The sequence below is a fragment of the Heptranchias perlo genome, chromosome 8, assembly GCF_035084215.1.
Source record: "Heptranchias perlo isolate sHepPer1 chromosome 8, sHepPer1.hap1, whole genome shotgun sequence".
NCBI classification, from domain to species: domain Eukaryota; kingdom Metazoa; phylum Chordata; class Chondrichthyes; order Hexanchiformes; family Hexanchidae; genus Heptranchias; species Heptranchias perlo.
In genome coordinates this window covers 2,836,585-2,863,020 of record NC_090332.1, presented here as the reverse complement: position 1 = coordinate 2,863,020, position 26,436 = coordinate 2,836,585, and the positions used below count along the sequence as shown (strand labels likewise).

General features: G+C 46.4%; 2 protein-coding genes across 4 annotated transcripts; both read left to right on the top strand.

Moving 5' to 3' along the window:
• The first annotated feature begins 332 nt into the window (after positions 1-332).
• Positions 333-8,415, top strand: oprm1 (opioid receptor, mu 1). 3 transcript variants are annotated; one of them, XM_067988254.1, is made up of 3 exons: positions 333-607; positions 6,456-6,808; positions 7,883-8,415. In XM_067988254.1, the coding sequence occupies exons 1-3, from the start codon at positions 333-335 to the stop codon at positions 8,413-8,415; spliced, it is 1,161 nt and encodes a 386-aa protein (XP_067844355.1). The 3 variants fall into 3 exon arrangements, with proteins under 3 accessions (XP_067844355.1, XP_067844356.1, XP_067844357.1); XM_067988255.1 differs by having other exon boundaries at positions 432-607; positions 7,889-8,415; XM_067988256.1 differs by having other exon boundaries at positions 561-592; positions 7,889-8,415.
• A 9,799-nt stretch (positions 8,416-18,214) lies between these two features.
• sf3b5 (splicing factor 3b, subunit 5) lies at positions 18,215-18,683 on the top strand. Its single transcript, XM_067988253.1, has one exon. The coding sequence runs from the start codon at positions 18,361-18,363 to the stop codon at positions 18,619-18,621; it is 261 nt and encodes an 86-aa protein (XP_067844354.1). The 5' UTR covers positions 18,215-18,360; the 3' UTR covers positions 18,622-18,683.
• The last annotated feature ends 7,753 nt before the right edge of the window (positions 18,684-26,436 follow it).

The window sequence follows — 26,436 nt, the reverse complement described above, 5'->3', positions numbered from 1 at the left end:
CCAGAAAAACGTTCAGCCAGCGCCAGGAGATGGATCAGTCAGTCAGAGGCTGCCAAGGGCCCGCCTGCCCGCACGCAACCCGGGCTAATAACACTTTTAGAAATAATGTGAAGGGGTTTGAAGGATGACCCTCCCTCCACTGCTCGCTTGTGCATTTATTCACCCAGAGGATTTCACTTCACTGGGCCGGTGATGCGGTCTGTGTTTCACTGGGGAAGATGCTGGTGAAGTTTTGAATCAAGGTGCTGTTGTTTTAAGCTCCGTTTTGGAGAATTATTCCAGCAGATTCTTGTTAAAAGGATTTTTTTGTTGTTTTTTTTCTTTTGATTACAATGGATCTACTAGCCCAGCCCTGCCTTGACCTGGCTGCCAACGGGTCCCAGCTCTGTCAGGGCAGTTTGTCCGCCACCAACTCCAGCCTGGGCTATGCCAATTCGTCCCATCTCTGCAGCAACTCCACCTCGTATCGATGCAATGGCACAGACAGCAGCCCCCTGACCAAGAACTCCTCCTCGGTTATCATCGCCATCATCATCACCGCTCTCTATTCCATCGTGTGTGTGCTGGGGCTGGTCGGCAATGTCCTGGTCATGTATGTTATTGTCAGGTAAGATGCATCGCAACTTAAAGCAAACCATCCTTTTCTCTCTCTCTTGCAAAACCTCTCGCAAAACCTCTCGCCAACATCGACCGATCGTGGCTCGAACCGAGAGTCTCACTTCATTCCGCGTCTAACTTTTCATTTCAGTCGTTGCACCGGCAATGTCAATTTTCTCCTTCTCTCTCTTGTTTACAGATAATGCAGTGATTATATAGTGAGAACAACCTTCAGTTGTTGCTCTGACCCTTTGCAATTGATAGTATGTCTAATGTTAAGTACTCATGCATTTGTTTTATGCAAGAACAAACAAAGGACGCAAAGTGCAATGTTGGAGAAATTAATTGCACAATTTACACACTAATACTTGCATACTTGTGCACTGATTGAATGTTAGTGGATTTATATCTGTATTTTATATGTGTGTTTATGGGGTGGGACTGGATTGCGACTTGTGTTAGGCGCTCAGACAGTGCCATCTAACTGAGAAATACGGGAGCGCAGGATCTGGAGTAACTCTTCCCTCAAAACCCTTGGCCAGTCTTTTGCCACTATTTCACTAACTCTCTGCACATTTCCCACTTTCACATTCCCTTCTCGCTCCGGCTCCTTATCTGGTTAGAAACTCAGCGCTGTTAACTATTAAAAAGGGGAACAGAGAGGTAGAAACTGTGGGACACCCGAGCGATGAACAGCGCTCTCAGATCAGGCCAACCTGTATGAAAATGTACCTTTCAAACGCACCGTGCAATCTCCAAACTAAAAGTAGATTTCAGAAGCGGTGTGAAAATGTTCACTCAGAACCCTGTCCGATTCTGGGATATCCTGTAGCAGGACTTTGTTGCAGGGGATCCTAATTATAATCCATATATGGAAATAATATCTTAAAATGTCGCCTGGTTACTTTGGTGCTGAAATGGTGATTCATCCCTTTCAAGGGTTAAAACACACACACAAACACACACTCACTTTTACACACACACACAAACACACACTCACTTTTACACACACAAACACACATTCACTTACACACACTCAAACACACATTCACTTACACACACTCACAAACACACATTCACTTACACACACAGTAACAAACACACACACATTCACTTACACACACTCATAAACACACACTCATAAACACACAAACACTCTCATGCTGTTTTAACACTGTTTGGGATGGTACACGTGCTGCTGTTAACGTACACAGTGATGGAGCTGAGAGGAATTTCAGGGCGGGGAAGGGGACATCCTATCAGATCAATGCTGACACCTTCCATTGGATAATACACTTCAAACCTCAGCAGGTCCCCAGGGAACTCTTCCCTCCCTGAACTGAAGGGTTTGTTTGTTTTCAATAATGTGCACTGTGACCCTGAAAATCATAAAATATAACATAATAATCATATTATTATGATTATCATAATTATAACACTATGTGGGGGGGTGTTTAAACTAATTTGGCAGGGGGGTGGGCACCAGGAGGTAGCATTGGAAAGGAGAAACAAGGGGCACAAAGGATTGGGAGAGACAGATAGCGCTAGAGCAAGAAATAGTACGGTAATAGATCAGACCAGACTAAGACAGTGTACAAGAAAGTCGAAAATTGGTTTGCAGTGCATGTGTGTAAACACACGTAGTGTGATAAACAAGGTTGGGGAGCTGCAGGCACAAATAGCCACATGGGAATATAATGTCGTGGTGATAACGAAGACCTGGCTCAAAAAAGGACAGGATTGGGTACTAAATATTCCTGGATACAAGATGTTCAGGAAAGATAGGGAAGGGAAGAAAGGAGGGGGGTGGCAGTATTGATTAAGAAGAATATTGCAGTGCTGGAGAGAGAGGATGTCCTGGAGGGGTCAAGGACAAAATCTATTTGGTTAGAGTTAAGAAACAATCGAGGTGCCATTGCACTACTGGGTGTATTCTATAGGCCACCAACCAGTGGGAAGGAGATAGAGGAGCAAATTTGCAGGGAAATTACAGAGAGGTGCAAAAGCCATAGAGTAGTGATAACGGGGGACTTCAACTATCCTAATATAGAATGGGATAGTAATAATATAAAGGACAAAGAGAGGGAGGAATTTTTGAAGTGTGTTCAGGAAAACTTTCTTGACGTACATTTCCAGCCCAACGAGGAAGGAGGCATTGCTGGACTTGGTTCTGGGGAATGAGGCGGGCCAAGTGGAGCAAGTGTCAGTGGGGGAGCATTTAGGGACCAGCGATCATAGTATCATAAGGTTTAGAATAGCTATGGAAAAGGACATGGGCCACTCTAAAGTAAAAATACTCAATTGGAGGAGGGCCAATTTCAATGGGATGAGAACAGATCTGGCCCGGGTAAATTGGAATCAAAGATTGGCAGGCAAAACTATAATCGAACAATGGGCGGCCTTTAAAGAGGAGATGGCTCGGGTACAGTCTAGGTACATTCCCATGAGGGAGAAAGGTAGGGCAACTAAAGCCAGAGCTCCCTGGGTGACAAAAGAGATAGAGAGTAGGATGAAATAGGAAAAAGGGACGTATGACAGATGTCAGATTGATAACATAAGTGAGAACCAGGCTGAATATGGAAAGTTCAGAGGGGAAGTGAAAAAGCAAATTAGAGGGGCAAAGAGAGAGTATGAGAATAGACTGGCGGCCAACATAAAAGGGAATCCAGAAGTCTTCCATAGGCATGTTAACGTAAACGGGTAGTAAGAGGAGGGGTGTGGCCGATCAGGGACCATAATGGAGATCTACTCATGGAGGCAGAGGGGATGGCCGAGTAATTTGCATCTGTCTTTACCAAGGAAGAAGATGCTGCCAGAGTCTCAGTAAAGGAAGATGTATTTGAGATACTAGATGGGCTAAAAATTGATAAAGAGGAAGTACTAGAAAGGCTAGCTGTACTTAAAGTAGATAAGTCACCCGGTCCGGATGGGATGCATCCTAGGTTGCTGAGAGAAATAAGGGTGGAAATTGTGGAGGTACTGGCCATAATCTTCTAAACATCCTTAGATACGGGGTTGGTGCCAGAGGACTAGAGAATTGCAAATATTACACCCTTGTTCAAAAAAGGGTGTAAGGATAAACCCAGCAACTATAGGCCAGTCAGTTTAACCTCGGTGGTGGGGAAACTTTTAGAAACGATAATCCGGGACAGAATTAACAGTCACTTGGACGAGTGTGGATTGATTAGGGAAAGCCAGCACGGATTTGTTAAAGGCAAATCGTGTTCAACTAACTTGATAGAGTTTTTTGATGAGGTAACAGAGAGGGTCGATGAGAGAAATGTGGTTGATGTGGTGTATATGGACTTTCAAAAGACGTTTGATAAAGTGCTGCATAATAGGCTTGTCATCAAGATTGAAGCCCATGGAATAAGGGGGGCAGTAGCAGCACAGATACAGAATTGGCTAAGTAACAGGAAGCAGAGAGTAGTGGTGAACGGTTGTTTTTCGGACTGGAGGGAGGTGTACAGTGGTGTTCCCCAGGGGTTGATACTAGATTCACTGCTTTTCTTGATATAATTGACTTGGACTTGGGTGTACAGGGCACAATTTCCAAATTTGCAGATGACACAAAACTTGGAAGCATAGTGAACAGTGAAGAGGATAGTGATAGACTTCAAGAGGATACAGACAGGCTGGTGGAATGGACGGACACATGGCAGATGAAATTTAACGCAGAAAAATGCGAAATGGTACTTTTCAGTAGGAAGAACGAGGAGATGCTAAATAAGCTAAAGGGCACAATTCTAAAAGGGGTACAAGAACAGAGAGATCTGGGGGTATATGTGCACAAATCATTGAAGATGGCAAGGCAGATTGAGAAAGCGGTTAAAAAAGCATACGGGATCCTGGGCTTTATAAATAGAGGCATAGAGTACAAAAGCAAGGAAGTCATGATGAACCTTTATAAAACACTGGTTCGACCACAACTGGAGTATTGTGTCCAGTTCTGAGAACCACACTTTAGAAAAGATGTGAAGGCCTTAGAGAGGCTGCAGAAAAGATTTACTAGAATGATTCCAAGGATGAGGGACTTCAGATACGTGGATAGACTGGAGAAGCTGGGGTTGTTCTCCTTGGAACAGAGAAGGTTGAGAGAAGATTTGATCGAGGTATTCAAAATCATGAAGGGTCTAGACAGAGTAGATAGAGAGAAACTGTTCCCATTGGCGGAAGGGTCAAGAACCAGAGGACATAGATTTAAGGTGATTGGCAAAAGAACCAAAGGATGACATGAGGAAAAAGTTTTTTACACAGCGAGTGATTATGACCTGGAATGCACTGCCTGAGGGGGTGGTGGAGGCAGATTCAATCATGGCTTTCAACAGGGAACTGGATAAGTACTTGAAAGGAAAATATTTGCAGGGCAACAGGGGGATAGGGCGGGGGAGTGGGACTAGCTGGATTGCTTTTGCATAGAGCCGGCATGGACTCGACGGGCCAAATGGCCTCCTTCCATGCTGTAACCTTTCTATGATTCTATGGGTCTATAACTGGTCCATCTCCTGGAATATTGCAAAGGTGGAGTCAAGGCCAAATGTAGACTTCAGGTGAAGCGGAGTTAGAGGGAGTGGGATAATTGGACCAGAGATGTAAAGCAATCCCCATTTTAAAGTCATACGTTCTTCCCTTATTTTTACAAATTTACATTATAAATCCCTATGTCCACATTTATAATGGAAACTCCCTATGTAAACTTGTCACACTAATTACTTGCCCCCTCTCCCCTTTAGCCAGTTTTGGCCCTCCAATGCTACCACTGGGGGGAGGGTGTAATCACAGTGTGACATGTTTACATAGTACAGACACATACTTCCTTTCAGCCAACTACAGTCCAACATGGAGGTGGCCAGACTGTAGACTAGGTTATCCAGGACTGGGTTGGGGAGAGGCGACCTCAAGCAATAGAAAGATTCTGAAATACTTGTTTTTAAAGTTCTCACTCCATATTCTCAGGTAACAATTGGATCTTTGCTACGCAATAATCATTATTCTTTCGACAAGACATTCCCTTCTGCGTTTTGCTCTACAACTGAAAGTACATCAAGGGAGCTATTACATTTCATCTAATCTGATACTGCAGCCCCTGCCCTTGCGGTGTTTGATGGGACAGCGTAGAGGGAGCTTTACTCTGTATCTAACCCATGCTGTACCTGCCCTGGGAGTGTTTGATGGGACAGTGTAGAGGGAGCTTTACTCTGTATCTAACCCGTGCTGTACCTGCCCTGGGAGTGTTTGATGGGACAGTGTAGAGGGAGCTTTACTCTGTATCTAACCCGTGCTGTACCTGCCCTGGGAGTGTTTGATGGGACAGTGTAGAGGGAGCTTTACTCTGTATCTAACCCGTGCTGTACCTGCCCTGGGAGTGTTTGATGGGACAGTGTAGAGGGAGCTTTACTCTGTATCTAACCCTGTACCTGCCCTGGGAGTGTTTGATGGAACAGTGTAGAGGGAGCTTTACTCTGTATCTAACCTGTGCTGTACCTGCCCTGGGAGTGTTTGATGGGACAGTGTAGAGGGAGCTTTACTCTGTATCTAACCCATGCTGTACCTGCCCTAGGAATGTTTGATGGGACAGTGTAGAGGGAGCTTTACTCTGTATCTAACCTGTGCTGTACCTGCCCTGGGAGTGTTTGATGGGACAGTGTAGAGGGAGCTTTACTCTGTATCTAACCCATGCTGTGAATGACTTGGGTGTACTGGAAACTAACTCGGGGGAGGGGGAAGAGTACATCAACATTTTGCTCTGTAACACTGAGATTGCTAACGGTGATTGGAAGAGTCAAAAGTCCATGGAAGCTGCTGCCCCTCTTTGTACTGACCTCCCAACGTTCCCCCCCCCCCTCCTTGATTTTCAGGTACACCAAAATGAAAACAGCCACCAACATCTACATTTTCAACCTTGCCCTGGCCGACGCATTGGCCACCAGCACGCTGCCTTTCCAAAGTGTCAACTACTTGATGGGAACCTGGCCCTTCGGGAAGCTGCTGTGCAAGGTGGTCATGTCCATCGACTACTACAACATGTTCACCAGTATATTCACCCTCACTACCATGAGCATCGACCGCTACATTGCCGTTTGCCACCCAGTCAAGGCTTTGGATTTCCGGACGCCACGGAATGCCAAGATCGTGAACGTTTGCATCTGGATCCTGTCCTCGGCCATCGGTTTGCCCGTGATGGTAATGGCGACTACACGGTTCGACAAAGGTAAGTGCTGGGCAACAAGGTGCCCAATCTGTAGGATCTCGTTCCACTCTCCCTGAGGTGGCATCACTCACCTTTGGCCAAAATAAATCATAAAGAGGGTACGAGACCTTTTTCTTTCTGAAATCTCTACTTTTGGTCAGTGTTGGATTGATAGGCGACTTAAAAGAGTTCTCTCAAACTGGAATGGGCCCCATTTGGCCCAACAATTGACCCTATTGTTTATCAATCTCAATCCCAGACTTCTCACCGTATCCCCCGATGCCTTTTCTCCAGAAGCACATCTGGCAGGTGAGATGGGCCGAACGTCCTCAATGGTTCTAAGAATAATTGCCAGGGCAAGTGGGTTCTTCTGGCAAATGATTTGCTGTCACTGAGATCAACTCAGAAGCTGGGTATCCTTGTTGAGCACACTTTAGAGAAGCATAGACGTAGGTGGGATTTGATCGAGGTTTGTAAGATGAAGAAGGGAATCGACTGTGTTCAAGCAGACAGTTTGTTCCAAGTAAATAGGTTAGGGAGGACCAAGCGTCACAATCTCAAGTTATATGAGGCCAGATCGAGGTTAGATGTCGGGAGGAGGTTCTTTTCCCAGAGAATAGTGGGCCTCTGGGACAGGCTGCCGGCTCGTCCGGTGGACGCCGACCCGCTGAATTCCTTCAAGCGAGAGCTGGACCTGTTTCTAGATGGGGCGGAGCTCACCTCGTACAAAAGGCAGGTATTGCATGACATTATCAGGGCCAGAGTGATCTCCTGGACTCGTTTCGATTGTCTAAGGGGGTCAGAGAGGAATGTCCCAGATTTCTTTCCCCAAATTGGCCTGGATTTTTTTAATCTGTTTTTTCACCTGTCCCAGGAGATCACATGGTTTTGGGTGGGGAAAGGAGTTTATGTATCACGATGCACAAGGCATCACAATTGTGTGGGACAGATTGGATGCACCAGAGGGTCTTTTGCGGTCCGTCATTGTTGGTCCGTTCACCTGTTTGTCGACAAGACCTTTTATGCAAAATTGCCACACTTGGTCAACAACCCATTATTTAACTATTTCTGTTTTTATCCTGCCCGCCCATTCAGTTTTAGGGGTAACGGATTGCACGTTGAAATTCCCGCATCCTTCCTGGTACTGGGACAACCTCCTGAGGATCTGCGTCTTCATCTTCGCCTTCGTCATGCCCGTCCTGATCATCACCGTGTGCTACGGTCTGATGATCCTGCGCCTGAAGAGTGTCCGCATGCTCTCCGGCTCGAAGGAGAAGGACAGGAATCTGCGGCGAATCACCAGGATGGTCCTGGTGGTGGTGGCCGTTTTCATCGTCTGCTGGACGCCCATCCACATCTACGTCATCCTGAGGGCCCTGGTGAAGATCCCGTCCACTCTCTTCGCAGCGGTGACCTGGCACTTCTGCATCGCCCTGGGCTACACCAACAGCTGCCTCAACCCCGTCCTCTACGCCTTCCTGGACGAGAATTTCAAGAGGTGCTTCCGGGAGTTCTGCCTGCCCACTTCCTCGGCCATTCAGTATCAGAGCTCCAACAGGGTGAGAAACCACACCCGAGAGCACCCGTCCACCATCCACACGGCCGACAGGACTAACCACCAGGTATGACTAGGCGTGCAGATGTCCCTGGAGTCCCACTCGCACCCAGGAGAGGACCTCAACTCGGAACTCACGCAAATCACGACGGGATTGTAACTGGGGGAAGAGAGCAGCCAGGCAACCAAGACAATGCCCACCATTTGGTCCATGCTGGAACTGGGCGGCCATTGCTCATCATTTAACTCTTCATTTTCATTATCGCTGCATGTTTTCCTTTGCACCTGAACATTCTTGGAAGAATAGCTCGTAGTCCCTCCCCTTCCCATTTATGCCTCCCCCTCCCTCCCCCGCCTCGTCCCTCCAAATTTTCTCCCTTTCCTCTCCTAAAGATGATGATTCACACTGGTGTGTGGATCTACATCCAGCGGCAGCCCCTTCTCCCGTTCCTCACCCGAGTGTCTATCCTTCGTATGTCAGCAGGTATTGGTGGACTATTCTACCAAGTGGCCATCACAACCAAGGCCCCTTTCCATCCTCATGCTATAATTTCCACTAAAGGGGGGAGGGTTACTGTATATTTATCAGGAATTATGATATTATGGTTATTAAACTAAATTATGAGGACAGGTTGCATAGACTAGGTTTGTATTCCCTCGAGTAAACAAGATTAAGGGGTGATCGGATTCAGGTGTTTAAGATGATTAAAGGATTTGATAGGGTGGATAGAGAGAAACTATTTCCTCTGGTGGGAGAGTCTAGAACAAGGGGGCATAATCTTAAAATTAGAGCCAGGCCGTTCAGGAGTGATGTCAGGAAGCACTTCTTCACACAAAGGGGAGTGGAAATCTGGAACTCTCTCCCCCCCAAAAAGCCTGTGGATGCTGGGGGTCAATTGAACATTTCAAAACTGAGATCGATAGATTTTTGTTGGGTAAGGGTATTAAGGGTTACGGAACCAAGGTGGGTAAATGAAATTAAGATACAGGTCAACCAACTGAATGGCGGAACAGGCTCGAGGGGCTGAATGGCCTACTGCTGTTCCTATGTAAACAGGAACCTTGGCTGGAACTCTTTTTTTTCACCTCCCTAGTCAAAAGAGGCTGAGGCAAACTGCAGGAGCCCCTTTGCAAATCCCACGAGCCCAGTTGATTCAATACAGATCAGGGGCCAAACCCCCGGGGGGACCTTTCCAGCCTTGTGTTGAGCCCAGTACCACGACCCATGGTGTTTTTTTACATTCTGAGCCAGCAGAGGGACCACTTCTGATTGCTTTTAATGATTGCGGCCTTTGTCTCTCTCTGCAGTTTATTCATCCCTTCACCCCAGTGTTGTGCACTCCCTTATTTTGGCCTCCTACTTTACCAGAGGTATTTTCACCACCTTTGAGGTTGACTCCATTGACATCATTTACTCATGATTCGTAGCCTACCATGGCAACTAAACAATTGGACTCAGGAGGGAATATGACAGGACAGAGGTATAGTCCTGAAAATTAGTAGTTCATGGCAGTGTAATGCCTTCAATCTCTCCGTTTAATAGTGAACTGCGAGGACATGAGATTAAATATGTAATCGCAGCTTTCTTAGTGAAATAGTCTCTTTATCCATTGAGTGTTACAGGTGACTGAAGCAGGTTTAATCCCTGCTCTGTGCTGAGTTATCTGATCTCAGCTATGGTAAGGGGTAGAGGAGTTATAATTGGCCTCAGTGCCCCAAGGTTTGGGTGGGGTGGGGGGGTGGGGTAGGAGGGGTAGAAGAGTTGGCCGTCCCTGATGGAAATGATTGAAGGTGGGATCGGGCTCGACTGTGATAACTCTCCATCACCGCCGCCTGCGCAGTTGAATAGTTTTCCAACACTCGCTGGCGAGGCTCACACATGAATCGAGGAGACTTGAGTGAAGGTCCACGGGCTGACGGAGCCTGGGTGGAACCAAACTCCAGCAAGTACTCAACACCTTCAGGAAAGGGGAGAAAGATGGAAAAGGGGAGTGAAAACCTGCTGCTGTACATTAGCTGTCTCTTCATGTACAGTGCACCTTGAGTCTTTCATAAGACACGGTGGGGTTTAACATACTATGGTCGCGTACTGGTTAAATCATTTACATAAACTTCCTATGTACGTTTCTTTAACGGTTACCAACCTGTATAAAATAAATGGGCCCATGACTACATTCAATCAGTACACAAAGGAACATTACACAAACATATTAAGGAAATTAAAAAAGGACTTTAATAGGAGGATAGTGTTCACTAATTTGTTGTTCTGTTCACTACTAGATTCCATTCACTGAAAAAAAAAGTTTCAGTTTACCGTGGAAATTCTGTAATTCAATCCCAACAGGTGTGAAGGACCAGATTTAAATGTATAATTTTCTTCCACTGTCCCTTTCTCTCTGTTTTACAGTTATTTCCTTTTGTTTTATGCTGCTGCTCTCTCTTCTCCAGCTTGCCACCTTTTTCTCTTTGCAGTTTAGTCATGTGACAGTTCCACCCACCATCTTTCCGCTTCACAAACCAGTCAGGAGAGGTTGAGTAGAATGGGCCGATACTCTCCAGAGTTTGGGATAATGAGAGGTGATCTCATCTCAATATAAGATTCTGAGGGGGGCTTGACAGGGTAGATGCTGAGAGGCTGTTTCCCCTGGCTGGAGAGTCTAGAACTAGGGATCATAATCTCAAGATAAGGGGTCGGCCATTTAGGACTGAGATGAGGAGGAATTTATTCACTCAGAGGGTTGTGAATCTTTGGAATTCTCTACCCCAGAGGGCTATGGATGCTGAGTCATTGAGTATATTCAAGACTGAGATCAATAGATTTTTGGACTCTGGGGGAATCAAAGGATATGGGGATAGGGCGGGAAAGTGGAGTTGAGGTCAAAGATCAGCCATGATCTGATTGAATGGTGGAGCAGGCTCGAGGGGCCGAATGGCCTACTCCTGCTCCTATTTCTTCTGTTCTTATGTCTCTAACTCTCCCACCCACCATCTTTCCTCTTCAGTCTTTGAGATAGTAACATTAGGAACAGGAGGAGGCCATTCAGCCCCTCGAGCCTGCTCCACCATTTAATTAGATCATGGTTTATCTGTACCTCAACACCATTTTCGCACCTTTGCTCCATATCCCTTTATACTCTTACCTCGCAAACTCTATCGATCTCAGTCTTGAAAGCTCCAATTGTCCTACCACCAGCTTTCCTGTTCAAGGCCTGTTCTTTTGTCTCACCTGCCGTCGCTCCACCTGCTCACCTGCTCGCCATTGTTTTCCCACTTCCCTCTGTCACTGCTGAGGCAACTTCACATTGCAATTCGCTCATAACAAGGATAAAGCTTGAAAATTAGATCATACGGTTTGATTGTGAAAAGGGCATCCTGCCCTTAAAATCACTCTGCTGCTCAACAGCTGTGCCTGGCTCCAGATTGGTCATCCTCCAAACCAACACCCCATCAATAATAGCGCCGTACAATGACATCAGAAGGTGCAAAATACAGTAAAATCATTTTGACCTGGTAATGTAAGAAAATACAGTTTATAGGGAATGAAAAAAGGCAAAATACTGCAGATGTTGGAAATCTGAAATAAAAACTGGAAGTGTTGGAAACAATTAGCAGCGGAGAGAGGAAAACGTAGGGTTAACGTTTCAGGTTCGATGACCTTTCCTCAGAACTGGAAGACCATCCATGTGGAATGAGAGGGAGTCGGAGACAGGTGCTGGGAAAAGAGATGTGGCTGCGAAGGCGAGTTTTAGCAAACACAAGAAGGGAGACAGAAAGCAACAAAAATCCCGTGGAAGAGTTGCCGTTCTGGTGAAAGCTGAAACGTTAACCCTGCCTTCCTCTCTCTGCAGAGGGTGGCTGGCCTGCTGAGTGTTTCCAGTATTCCAGTACTTGCTGTTTCTCTTACAGTTTATAGGGAGCTTGTTTCTGGAATATTCTGAAGGAGGAGGGATGGGGAGGTAAGGTGAACGACCTTGTGTAAATACTTATTGCAAAAGCAAAAGAAGTAATGTCGGTGGTTATTTATTGTGACTGCTTCTCTGTCGATAACTTTGGTCTGCCGGGGACAGCCTGCCATTAATAAAGTGCATTACTCAGAAACACCTTAACATGACTCAGCTCTGGGACTGGCTGCTTTATTGGCGGACAGGACACATGGGGAGACGTTGAGTTTAAGGGTGAATTTGTGCTGTGCAACTACTGGTGATGAAGCAGGTTAGCACAGCTGACTGAGGAATGCCATCAGCACACTTGCGGCTAATAACACACTGCGTAAATTCAAACAATGGGGGTCATATTAAACTTTAAAGAAAGATCGAGGTCCATCTAGTTCGCCTTCTACCATCCTGGTAGTCACACGAAACAACGATAATGGAGCTGTTGACTAATCACAGCAATCAATCTCTATCAATGAGTCTCCAACAGACCCAGACATGAGGCGAGGAAAACCCCCAGTGGTGGAGAGCTTTGGGAACCATAGGTCCAAAGTCACTTGTTCCTCCCGAGAATGCTGCACTCAACACGTCATGTCTCAAATTACTCGTATACTGTATCACAAAATGTTATTTCTGAAAGAAATCTATCTAGTTTGTATTTGAATGAATCGACACTATCTGTTTCCACCGTCTCCCCAGGGAGCCTGTTCCGTAGATTGACCACTCACTCACCGGAATTACAGTTCACCAATGTGCACCTCACTGTGAAGTTGGAGATATTACCTGCAAGGTCAGGGGTCATTTTAACCTAACCTGCCGGACAGGAAACTGACGGGATGGAATCGGCCGCCTGTTTTCACACCGGACCCGACTTTGTTTCTCATTGGCGGCTGATCCGATCGGGTCAGTTTCCCACCGGGCGGATTAGGTTAACGTTACAGCCCCCACCCACCCACCCACCACCTGTGTGTCTTCTTTTTCCAGCAGTTCCCACACAAAGTGAGTACGGGGCAATCTCAAGCCAATGAGCACCTGTCGAAATCTAAATCTGGCATTTAATGCGACAGAAATTGGCGCCGACTTGTCCATCTCCCTCAGGTGCCAGGCTGCTGTGGGAGATGGAAACGTCCCATCAGTGCAGTAAAAGGTTTAAGGAGGGAGCAACACCACAGCCAACACAGGATTGGGTACATTGTCAGAGGTCTCACGCCCAGCATCATTCTATAGGCGCGGAGGTCAGTGTGGATGACTGACGGAGCTCCCGATTTTCTGATGCTTAATTTTCACTACCGTGACATCGGGATTGCTACACATTGGGACTGACTCGATTCAGCTAAACAATGTAGTGCTCCCTGGGTATTGCGGGCCTGGATTACACACTAATCTATGAGGATAGATTTTTGTTCTGGGATCGGCGTCAAGGGAGAGTTGATTTGGTCACTGTTGTAGCAACATAATAAATCTGTTCAAAGAAGAAGGTGTTTAGCATTTCGCGACACGTAGACCATTGTGATTCTCAGTCTATGATTGGACGAAGGGGATGTCAGCGATGGGTTCACGTGACGAGCCGAAGGTTCAGTGAATGAGCTGCACTGTATCCGGTTCCACTCGGTATTCACATTTTCACGGTCGCGTTTGTCTCACTGAGGTTTCCTGACTCGAGCTGACTCTTTTCTTAAAAAAAACACAAAAAACCACAGCAAATGTTGGAAATACACAGCCGGTCTGTCAGCATCTGAAAAAAGAATAGACAAATTATCAAGTTGGATAGAAACTGTCACACACCATCCCGACTTGGGCATATGTCGCCCGTTCCTACGTTGTCGCTGGGTCACAATCCTGGAACTCCCTGGAAGTGCCTGACAGCACTGTGGGAGCGCTTTCACCACACGGACTCCAGCGGTTCATGAAGAAGGCGGGAGCTCACCACCACCTTCTCAAGGGGCAACTCGGAGCTGGGCAATGAATGCCGGCCTTGCCAGCGACGGCCAAGTTTTTTTTAATTCATTCTCGGGATATGGGCGTCGCTGGCAAGGAATGTGGTTGTGGTCCTGAAGAATGATAACAAAATGAGATTGTGCTGTTTGATTTTGACTCTGCAACATTTTTTTTTGGACTAAGGTTCAGGACTGTGAAGAGCCAAAATGGATTCTCTGTTTCTTTGGTGACGTATGTTCTGATTTGTAATAGAGCTATATGAATATTAGCACCAGACTTGATAATTTTGTAGATTAATAACTGTACCTTTCAACAATTTGATGTGTGCATGACTGTTTTTGCTTTCAATTAAGTGATATTAAAGTAGAATTGAAACATTATAAGAGTACCTGTCGTTCCCACTACACCATCCCATCAACTGCTTTCTATAAGAACATTAAAAATAGGAGCAGGAGTCGGCCATACGGCCCCTCGAGCCTGCTCCGCCATTCAGGTGAGGTGAGAGTGACTGCCCTTGACATCAAGGCAGCATTTGACCGAGTGTGGCACCAAGGAGCCCTAGTAAAATTGAAGTCAATGGGAATCAGGGGGAAAACTCTCCAGTGGCTGGAGTCATACCTAGCACAAAGGAAGATGGTAGTGGTTGTTGGAGGCCAATCATCTCAGCCCCAGGGCATTGCTGCAGGAGTTCCTAAGGGCAGTGTCCTAGGCCCAACCATCTTCAGCTGCTTCATCAATGACCTTCCCTCCATCATAAGGTCAGAAATGGGGATGTTCGCTGATGACTGCACAGTGTTCAGTTCCATTCGCAACCCCTCAGATAATGAAGCAGTCCGAGCCTGCATGCAGCAAGACCTGGACAACATCCAGGCTTGGGCTCATAAGTGGCAAGTAACATTCGCGCCAGATAAGTGCCAGGCAATGACCATCTCCAACAAGAGAGAGTCTAACCACCTCCCCTTGACATTCAACGGCATTACCATCGCCGAATCCCCCACCATCAACATCCTGGGGGTCACCATTGACCAGAAACTTAACTGGACCAGCCATATAAATACTGTGGCTACGAGAGCAGGTCAGAGGCTGGGTATTCTGCGGCGAGTGACTCACCTCCTGACTCCCCAAAGCCTTTCCACCATCTACAAGGTACAAGTCAGGAGTGTGATGGAATACTCTCCACTTGCCTGGATGAGTGCAGCTCCAACAACACTCAAGAAGCTCGACACCATCCAAGATAAAGCAGCCCGCTTGATTGGCACCCCATCCACCACCCTAAACATTCACTCCCTTCACCACCGGCGCACTGTGGCTGCAGTGTGCACCATCCACAGGATGCACTGCAGCAACTCGCCAAGGCTTCTTCGACAGCACCTCCCAAACCCGCGACCTCTACCACCTCGAAGGACAAGGGCAGCAGGCGCATGGGAACAACACCACCTGCACATTCCCCTCCAAGTCACACACCATCCCGACTTGGAAATATATCGCCGTTCCTTCATTGTCGCTGGGTCAAAATCCTGGAACTCCCTTCCTAACAGCACTGTGGGAGAACCGTCACCACACAGACTGCAGCGGTTCAAGAAGGCGGCTCACCACCACCTTCTCGAGGGCAATTAGGGATGGGCAATAAATGCCGTGAACGAATAAAAAAATAAATAAATAAGATCACGGCTGATCTTCAACCTCAACTCCACTTTCCTGCCCGATCCCCATATTTCTTGATTCCCCTAGAGTCCAAAAATCCACCAATCTCAGTCTTGAATATACTCAACGACTCAGCATCCACAGCCCTCTGGGGTAGAGAATTCCAACGATTCACAACCCTCTGAGTGAAGAAATTCCTCCTCATCTCAGTCTTGAATGGCCGACCCCTTATCCTGCGACTATGACCCCTAGTTCTAGACTTTTCAGCCAAGGGAAACAGCCTCTCAGCATCTACCCTGTCTAGCCCTCTAAGAATTTTATATGTTTCAATGAGATCACATCTCATTCTTCTAAACTCCAGAGAGAATAGGCCCATTCTACTCAATCTCTCCTCATAGGACAACCCTCTCATCCCAGAAATCAACTGAAGGTCAGCTTGTTGGGTCACATGGCCTTTTTCTATCCCCAATAATTCAGGAGTTATCATTCACTTGTTTTTTTTGGGACGGAGGGAATTGTGTGCTCACTGAGATGAGGGAAGTTAATGCTGATGGACTCTTCCCATTTGGGCAGCCTGTGTCAGCCCCAAGTTCATAGAACCATAGACTCATAGAAAGGTTACAGCACAGAAGGAGGCCATTTGGCCCATTGAGTCTGCGCCAGCTCTATGCACGAGCAATCCAGCTAGTCCCATTTCCCCGTTCAGGCCCCGGTGACCTCTCTGAATGAACTTGTCAGTTAAGGGGCAATCTTATGCTGTGGGCCAGAGAGAATTAAGGTGACTGCCCAACGGACTGAGAACTTCACCCCATCACCCCAGTTCCCAAAGGCCAGCGTCTAACCCACTGCACCACCCACTGCCATGCTGCTATATTTTCCATGAAAAAGGAGAGCTAACTGCTTCCATCTATATTACAAAGCTGTGGTCACCTCGTCGATCAAAAATGGCTGAGGACATACACCCAAATAACCAACAATAGAAAGAACTTTTATTTATATAGCACCTTTCACAACATCCCAAGGCACTTCAAAGCCAATGAAGGGTTTTTGAAATGTAGTCACTGTTGTAATGTAGGCAACGCAGCAGCCAATTTGCGCACAGCAAGCTCCCACAAACATGATGATGGCCAGGTAACCTGTTTTAGTGATGCTGGTTTTGTGATAAATATTGGCCAGCACACCAGGGAGAACTCCCCTAATCTTCTTTGAAATAGTTCTGTGGGATCTTTTACGTCCACCTGAGAGGACGGGCTGCTATATGTGAGGATAAGAATATTACTCCACCCCACCAACTCCAGCTCAGCCTTTCCTCTGACTTCCTTTCCTCATAATCTGTCAGCTTGACTTGGTTCGTAGTGCCCTTGCTTCTGGCTTGGACAGCAGTATTGTAGATTCAAACCAGGAATTTGTTTTATAATCCAGGCTAACATTCCAAAGCAATCCCGAGGGAGTACTGCATTGTCAGAGGTGCATTCTTTGGTTAAGATTTTTAACTGCCTGTTCAGGTGGATGTTAAAGGGTTTCATGGCACTAGTGAAAGATGAGCCAGGATATTGCCCCAAAACATCTTGGCCAATATTCTCCCCTCAGCCGTTACCGCCAAAAAACAGATTAATTATGAAGGAGTTTGATAGGGTAGACGTAGAGAAGATGTTTCCGCTTGTGAGGAAGTCCAAAACTAGGGGCCCTAAATATAAGAAAATCACCAATAAATTCGATAGGTACGTCAGGAGAAACTTCCTTACGCAGAGGGTGGTTAAAATGTGGAACTCGCTACCACATGGAGTAGTTGAGGCGAATGGCAAGGATGCATTTAAGGGGAAGCTGGAGAAACACATGAGGGAGAAAGGAATAGAAGGATATGGTGATAGGGTGAGATGAAGTAAGGTGGGAGGAGGCTCGTGCGGAGCATAAACACCGGCATGGACCGAGCGGCCTGTTTCTGTGCTGTAAATTGTACGTAATGAGGCATTATAACTGCTAATCATTCTTCTCAGCTGCATGGAGTAACACTGCACGATAAGTAGCCATCTTCTCGGTGGCCCAATTCACAATGCAGGTCAAACACTATCTGAAGTTCTTCAATATGGAGAAAGTGGGCTGGTTGAGGGAGGAGTCGTCTTGCAGTTCCACACAACACCGGTCCTCCAGCCTAGGGGGCAACCGAGAGGAAGAGGACTTCAATGGACTTGCGCGCGAATGCAATTTTTTTTTATTAATTAAAAAGCTCTCATTTACCGAAACGAATTATTTTTTTTACTGTGAAAAATAAATAACAAGATCACCGGCTTCTGGCTTTCAATTTACACATCGGTATATTAAAAAATTAAATCGAGTTGTGGCCATGGTAACGGCGGCCATTTTGTTTTTTTCCGCGCTGCGGCTTCAGGCGAGGACGGTTGGCGGTTTTTGAATTGAATTTAATTTAATTTAAAATTAGCGGCCGGGCCGAGTGCGTGAGGCCGCGGATTGTGGTGTAGTTTGACCGGGAGTTCGGGGGCGCGATGACGGACCGCTACAACATCCACAGCCAGTTGGAGCACCTGCAGTCCAAGTACATCGGCACAGGCCACGCCGACACCACCAAGTGGGAGTGGCTGGTGAACCAGCACCGCGACTCGTACGCCTCGTACATGGGCCACTTCGACCTGCTCAACTACTTCGCCGTGGCAGAGAACGAGACCAAGGCCCGCGTCCGCTTCAACCTCATGGAGAAGATGCTGCAGCCGTGCGGCCCGCCGCCCGACAAGCCTGAGGAGGCCTGAGGGCCGAGGGAGGGGGAGGGAGGAGGTAAAGAGGAGCAGCTTGAGAGGAGGAGGAGGGAGCCTCGGGGGGTGGGAGAGAGGGGGCGAGGAGGGAGCCTCGGGGGGTGGGGGAGCCTCGGGGGGGGGTGTGGGGGAGCCTCGGGGGGGGGTGTGGGGGAGCGAGGGGGGGGAGGGTGGGGGAGCGAGGGGGGGGAGGGTGGGGGAGCGAGGGGGGGAGGGTGGGGGAGCGAGGGGGGGAGGGTGGGGGAGCGAGGGGGGGAGGGGGGGGAGCCTCGGGGGGGTGGGGGAGAGAGGGGGGAGCCAGGAGGGAGCCTCGGGGAGAGAGGGGGGAGCCTCGGGGGGGTGGGGGAGAGAGGGGGGAGCCAGGAGGGAGCCTCGGGGGGGTGGGGGAGAGGGGGGAGCCGCGGGGGGTGGGGGCCAGGAGGGAGCCGCGGGGGGTGGGGGAGAGGGGGCCAGGAGGGAGCCTTATGCAGCTCAGTCACATCGACCCCCCCCCCCCCCCCCAAACTAGGTGATTTAACTCCACCCCTAGTCAACCAGAGACTCGACAGAATTCTCCTCCCCTGGGAATCTAGCACGGGCCTTCTCTCTCCTTCCCTGGTGATCTATCTCCTCACCACCAACGAGGGGATCTACTCATCCCACTACAAGTAGGGGATCACGCCCATGCCTCTGACTAAGCGATCTACCTAACCCCCCCCCAATGTCTCCTCTTCCCCACCCAACCAAGGAATCCACCCACCTCGTCCCCACAGCCTGGGAGTGTACACTTTCCTCAAGAGTTCTACCAACACAAGAAGGACTTGTATTTGAAATACAGCTTTGTTACACCCCTGAAATAGCTCAAAGTGCTTCACAAAAGCAAGTGACTTCTGTTTGCAGTGCATTGATTTATTTTGTAGGCTAACAGCCACAAACACCAGCTAATCCGAATACAAAAGTGGCCAATTATCCAACTGTAAGAGCATTATTCTCACAAGTGGCATCTTTGTCAGCCTGTTAAAGGAAAAGAACTTGCACCTCATCAAATTGCACCTTTTAAGATACCCCAAAGCGCCTCACATCCAATGAATTACTTGTGATTTGCAGTCACTGTTGTTATGCAGGCAACATAACCCCAAAGCAGCAGCTGAGGAAGGGAATCTTACAAAGATGACTCCCTGTCCCCAATAATACAGAAATGCCTCTACACAGGCCCTTTAATGAGGACCTCTCATCTTCAAAGACGAACACTTCAAGCACCGGGAGATTTCCCAAAAGAAGCAACTATCAACACCTAGACCTGAGTCTAATGTTGGGGTGAAGACCTCGAAAGACCCCATCATGAGGAAGATTACAAGAAAGCATCCATCAGTGAATTACCCGTGAAATGGCAAAAAAAAAACAGGGCAGCCCGACATGGGAAAGCTACAAAGATCCACAAAGGAGGCGTGTGAGCTTTACAAAGGCCCTTTAAGTTGACGAATACTTGTTTAAATAAATGCTTCCCAACAAAAAGCAGAAAGGTGCCTTGAAGCCCCTGAATAAGGACAGCACCCCCAAACAAAGGGGACTGCAAGCATGACGTGAAAAGTCTGTCACTTGTGGTTTTATTCACGGGAAATGTGTGTGGAACTTTTATATGGTTTAAAATAATGGAAGTTTTAGAAATGAAGACCAACTTGTCAAGTGACTTTATCCACCCCCCAAAAATTGGTGTTTTAACAGATCATCTTCATTGGGTTTTGCCTGTTAAATAAGTTATGTTTCAGCAGTGATTCCCTCTGGTTGATTAGCCAGCTTTGAAACATCATCGACCCTGACTGTGACAATGAGCAAATCTTCTTTTATCATTCAGAATTGAGGATTTCAAGCCTATTTTATGTTGCCAATTTGAAAAGTGACTAGCCCGTTTCTGGCAAATTCAGGGATTAAGTGTTGGCTTTTGATGGAATGCTGGGATACAATTGTACAAAATGTTTTCTGGGAAAGGTTTGGATTGAAAATGCAGAAACTTGTGGAATTGTGCTGTACTCTGAAATTTATATCACTGCACTGATCAGTGGCTTAATAAATGGGAGTTTGTAATTATTTTGACCATTATTTTGCGTGTGGCTTTTTTGAGAGAGGACAGCAAACCCCTAGTTAAATATATCAGAGCCTAGAATATACAGAAAATTTGCAGTAAAAGAGGATTTATCTATTTCTATATTAAAAAAATACAGATAGGCAAAAATGATATACTTCATAGAATGATGTATGTATACTCCTATTCGCATTCTCTATAGTCCGTGCCATTTTAATCCTTCCTCAATTCAAGTTCATAAATTCAACTGTGTGAGCCCGTGTGATGTGAATTTTAAGTGCTGGAATTATCCTCCTCTCTTTCTGTGAGCTAGCTCCAATGCATCAGTGTCCCATTGCAAGTAAAATGCACACAGTATTCCATGAGTTAGAGGGTTACAGTAATGGCTTAAAATAGATTTCCCTTGAGACGTGTGAAAGAATTGCTGTTGGTAGCAGTTTCATATTGAATGGATACTTTCAAATTTAATTTAAAAGGTTCAGATGTGGAATTTTCTCAATGCTTTTAGTGAATATGTATTTTCAGGAACGTCTGCTAATTTAATTACCTCCTTGAAAAGTTTAAGTAGTTGTGAACCATGATCAATTGCTTTTAAAACTATCTGTTCTCTTGAAGTCAATATTTTTTTTATTTTTTCTCTGAATGTAGGTGAAGCTGGAAAAGCTCCACTAGTTGCCCCGTGAAGTAGTGTTGGGCCTTCTCCTTGAACCACTACAATCATTGTGACGTTGGTGCTCCTGTGACCTAACAACTATGAAGGAACAGCGATTATATAACGAAGGAATGATGGCTCAGTGTCACAAGGTTGTGGGTTCAAGTCCCACTCCAGCGACTTGAGCACAAAAATATAGGCTGACACTCCCAGTGCCCGTACTGAAGGAGCGCTGCAGTGTTGGAGGTGCCATTTATCTGATGACATGTAAAACAGAGGTCCCATCTACCTTCTCAGGTGGACATAAAAGATCCCATGGCACTATTTCGAAGAAAAGCAGGAAGTTCTCCCCAGTGTCCGAGAGAACCCATAGAAAAGATACAGCACAAGGGAGCCATTCGGCCCATTGTGTCCGCGCTGACTCAAAGAACAACCAGGTGCCCATTCTAATCCCACCTTCTAGCACCCGGTCCGTAGCTTACAGCACTTTAGGTGCAGGTCCAGGTACTTTTTTTCAAAAAAAAAGATGAGGGTTCCTGCCTGAACCACCAATTTGGGCAGCGAATTCCATACACCTCATGTCCCCTCGAATCCTTCTGCCAATCAGCTTAAATCTATGTCCTCTAGTTCTTGAACTCTCCGCTAGGGGGAACAGGTACTTCCTGTCCACTCTTATCTCGGCCCCTCAATTTTGTACACCTCAATCAGGTCACCCCTCAGCCTCCTCTGCTCCAAGGAAAACAACCCCAGCCTATCCAATCTCTCCTCATAGCTGCAATTTTCAAGCCCTGGCAACATTCTTGTAAATCTTCTCTGCACTCTCTCCAGAGCAATTACGTCCTTCCTGTAATGTGGTGACCAGAACTGCGGACAGTACTCCAGCTGTGGCCTTACCAGAGTTTTATACAGTTCCATCATTACATCCCTGCTTTTGTATTCTATACCTCGGCTAATAACGGTGAGCATTCCGAATGCCTTCTTCACAACCTTATCTACCTGTACTGCCACCTTCAGGGATCTGGGCGCATGCACTCCAAGGTCTATCCATGATAATCTCAGCAGCGCGGATGCTCCACAGTGAATCCACCCGCAGCTCCAGCTCCAAAATGCGGTTAGCCAGTAGCTGCAGCTGGACACACTTCCTGCACACATGGTCGCCAGGGACACAGGTAGTGTCCATGACTTCCCACATAGCATAGGAGGAGCATATCACTTGTGCGAGCTCTGCCGCCATTACTTGCCTTAGATTAAGCTCATTAGTTACTCCCTTAAATTACTCTTAATTTACACTAGGGAGCTTGATTCACTAAAAAACGCTACTTGCTATAACTAAATTAAGTTTAGATTTTTTTTAAAATTAGTTTTATGCTATAAGTTACTGAGCCCACAGTCCTAAGAAAGAAGAAAACAGAAGAGATACTCACCACCAACCACCTACCTGCCTTACCTGTCACGTCACACTGCAGTTTTGTTTTGTTGTTGCCGTGACCCGCTCTCGGTGCGCTCCGCTCTGCTCTGCTGTCTAATCAAATGCACCTCACCCCTTCCTGCACCAAATCCCTTCACTCACCAAATTCCCAATTATAGACTCTGTCAATAGCTGCTACTCCATGCTCCCTCACTCCATGCATTAGCAAAACCCTTCTGAATTTACGCTCGCTGGAATGCCAATCACCTGAGTCAGCCTCAGCTAACAGTAGATTACCAGTTCTAACCAGTCACCTAATTAACTAGGTGACCAACTGCCACTTCAGGCTGCTTGTTTACCACTAACTGAAAACTACAAGTGACCAATATTTATCCCTCAACCAACATCAAAAACAGATTATCTGGTCATGATTACATTGCTGTTTGTGGGAGCTTGCTGTCTGCAAATTTGCTGCTGCCTTTCTGTACATTAAAACAGTGACAACACTTCAAAAGGTACTTCATTGGCTGTAAACTACAAATCATGCTGTGGGGTTACTGATCTGTTGAGTCATCAGAAGAGCATTATTTTCTGTGCAAAAGAAACAGACTGACTTTTTTTTCTGCTGCTGCTAAGCAAGATATAATGTCTGAACTGCTGTTTCCCTCATCACCTGCCTTGGGCACTTAGAGGCCAATAACATTTATTTTTGATCATGTTTTCCACTTGTGTTTTATATCAAAATACTTAAACTGTTTCAAATGAACACAGCCATTAATTAAAATCTCTCCCACAAAATTCTCTTTCAGCTTTGAGACTGTATCCAGGACGCTGCACACTGATCATGGAAGAGGAGTAATCTGGCCAATAAGATGGGTATCGCCTGTCAAACCACATCCAATAATGTAACTTAAAAAAAAACAATGCATGACTTTGAAACAGGAGCTGAACTCAGCTGAATTCCGTCTGCGCACCCTAGTTTAATTATCCCCCGCGCTCTTTCTTTTATTCATTCTCTGGATGTGGGCGTCGATGGCAAGGCCAGCATTTATTGCCCATCCCTAGTTGTCCTTGAGAAGGTGGTGGTGAGCCGCTGCCTTGAACCGCTGCAGTCCGTGTGGTGAAGGTTCTCCCACAGTGCTGTTAGGTAGGGAGTTCCAGGATTTTGACCCAGTGACCATGAAGGAACGGCCGATATATGTCCAAGTCAGGATGGTGTTTGACTCTAACCCCCCCTTCACCTGAAGATTACACGTGGTCTTGCCTCCCATGTTCAACGAAACACGATAATATTCCATTAAACGGTAATTGATACTAGCTCAATTGCTAATTTAAATCTGAGATTGATAGCTTTTTGGCAACCAAGGGTATTAAGGGATATGGGCCAAAGGCAGGGATATGGAGTTAGATTAAAGATCAGCCATGATCTTATCAAATGACGGAGCGGGCACGAGGGGCTGAATGGCCTACTCCTATTCCTATAAAGTAGTAATAAAATCTTCCGGCCCCCCCCCCACCCCGTTAGTGTTTGACTAATTTTATCATTTTTAGATTCGGCCTTACTCCATTTTGAACACTGGGCTTACTTTGCCATGTTGTCATCCTATGTTCCAATGCCATTATCTGTGGAGCTCATAACCTAATTCCTCAAGGATTACAGGATGTATCCCATCTGGTGCAGGTGCTTGTACCCAGTTCGTTCCTCCAGTTTCTTTGTAAACACAAGCTTAATCTGATTTCCAGGGCAATTTAGCCCATTTCCACCCCTTTGTATTACAATCCCCTTGAGATAAAGGCCAACATCCCATTAGTCCTGATTACTTTTTGTACCGGTGCCCTAGCTTTTAGTGATTTTAAGATCTCAGGAAATAAAGGAGTGTATTGACAAAGGAAATGCAGTGGATTTGTATTATGGATCCTCAAAAGATATTTGATAAGGTGCTACATGGAAGATGTGGATAAAATGGAGGCATATTGTGTTAAAGGGAATGTGGCAGGATGGGTGGGAATTCAGTTAAGAGACGGAAAACAGAGTAGTGGTGAGTGGCTATTTTTCAGATTGGAAGGATGTAAAGAGTGACACCAGGGTCAGTGTTGGGGCCAGTGTGTGTGTATATATATATATCTTATATAGATATATATATGATCTGGGCTCTTGTATAGGACACTATATCAAAACTTGTTAATGCCAAAAATAGGAAGTGTGGGTAACTGAAGAAGACCACAGGTGACTTCAGAACACACAGGTGAGCAGATTGGGCTGATAGATGAAATACAGAGAAATGTATCAACCCCAAGCTGCCCTTCCCTCTCCTGGAGTGGTTCAAATCCCACTCCAGAGGCTTGAGCACAAAACGTAGGCTGACATTTAGTGCAGTACTGAGGGAACGCTACACTGTGGGAGGTGCCATCTATCGGATGAGATGTTAAACCGAGGCCCCGTCTGCCCTCTCAGGTGGATGTTAAAGATCCCACAGCCACTATTGGAAGAAGAGCAGGGGAGTTGATCCGCTGTACTGGCCAACATTTATCCCCCAACCACATCACTAAAAAACAGATTATCTGGTCATTATCTCATTGCTGTTTGTGGGAGCTTGCTGTGCGCAAATTGGCTGCTGCGTTTCCTACATTTCAACAGTGACTATACTTTAAAAGTACTTCATTGGCTGTAAAGCGCTTTGGGATATCCTGAGGTGGTGAAAGGTGCTATATAAATGCAAGTCTTTTTTCTTCTAGTATTTCTTCTCATGGGGCAGGGGTGGGGGTTTGAGTCTTCACGAGATTGCTTCTATTTTCACTGATTCCTTCTGATTGTCCCTGGTCTGTTCATTTTCCGGCTTGGATATTCTGAGCCTTTATGATGATCACACTGTGATTCCTTGCAATCTTTCTTCCTTGCCTAAAGAGATTGCAATTTACCAGTCACACTTGAGCTGGACATCGGTAGTCATTGCAAACTATTACTCTTATTCCCACTTTCTACCCAGGTTGCTTCTTCCATCTCTTCTGCAGTTATCCACCCTTTCCATAGCTCCTGCTTCATCTCTCATCAAGACCACTTCACCCTAGAGCCTCAGCTCTATCTTCGGGAAAGATTCTGTACCCTCTTAGCCCTGCCTCTTGTCCATCACCTCCTCACTGCAATGCCAGTGCAAATATTTTTGCAAGCTGTGTTTGCATCCTCTAACAGTTTTGTCCTTGTGTTTCTCGTATCAGTGTAGTACATTTTAACCTGTTCTTCAGTCCTTATTTGAACCTTTAAAATTGGCAGCTTTCCTCTCATTTTACTTTGGACAACCGTTTGCGTTGTCTGTTTACCAATGTCTAATTCCCTCCCGTTGTTCAACCTGTAACTAAATCTGTGCTTCGAACATTTAGCTCCCTAAACTCTCTCTTGCTCTCTACACCATTTTGTGAGTTACAATGGTACACATTCTATCAGAAGGCAGTCTTGGCTGGTACTGTTTGAAGAACTCCTTTGAAGTACCATAATTTGTATCCAGCGCTACAAGAGAAGCAGATTGCCTGCTCCTACAGAGAGAAACTCACTAGCAGATCCACTGCTCCCCATGTTGGGAAAAGTGCCTAACATCTGGCTGGGAGACCCAGCAAGCTCCGGCTATAGCCGAAAAGTGGTTATATTTCTTGAAAGGATGGAAAATGAAAAGAAACTATTCAACAATGAGGGGA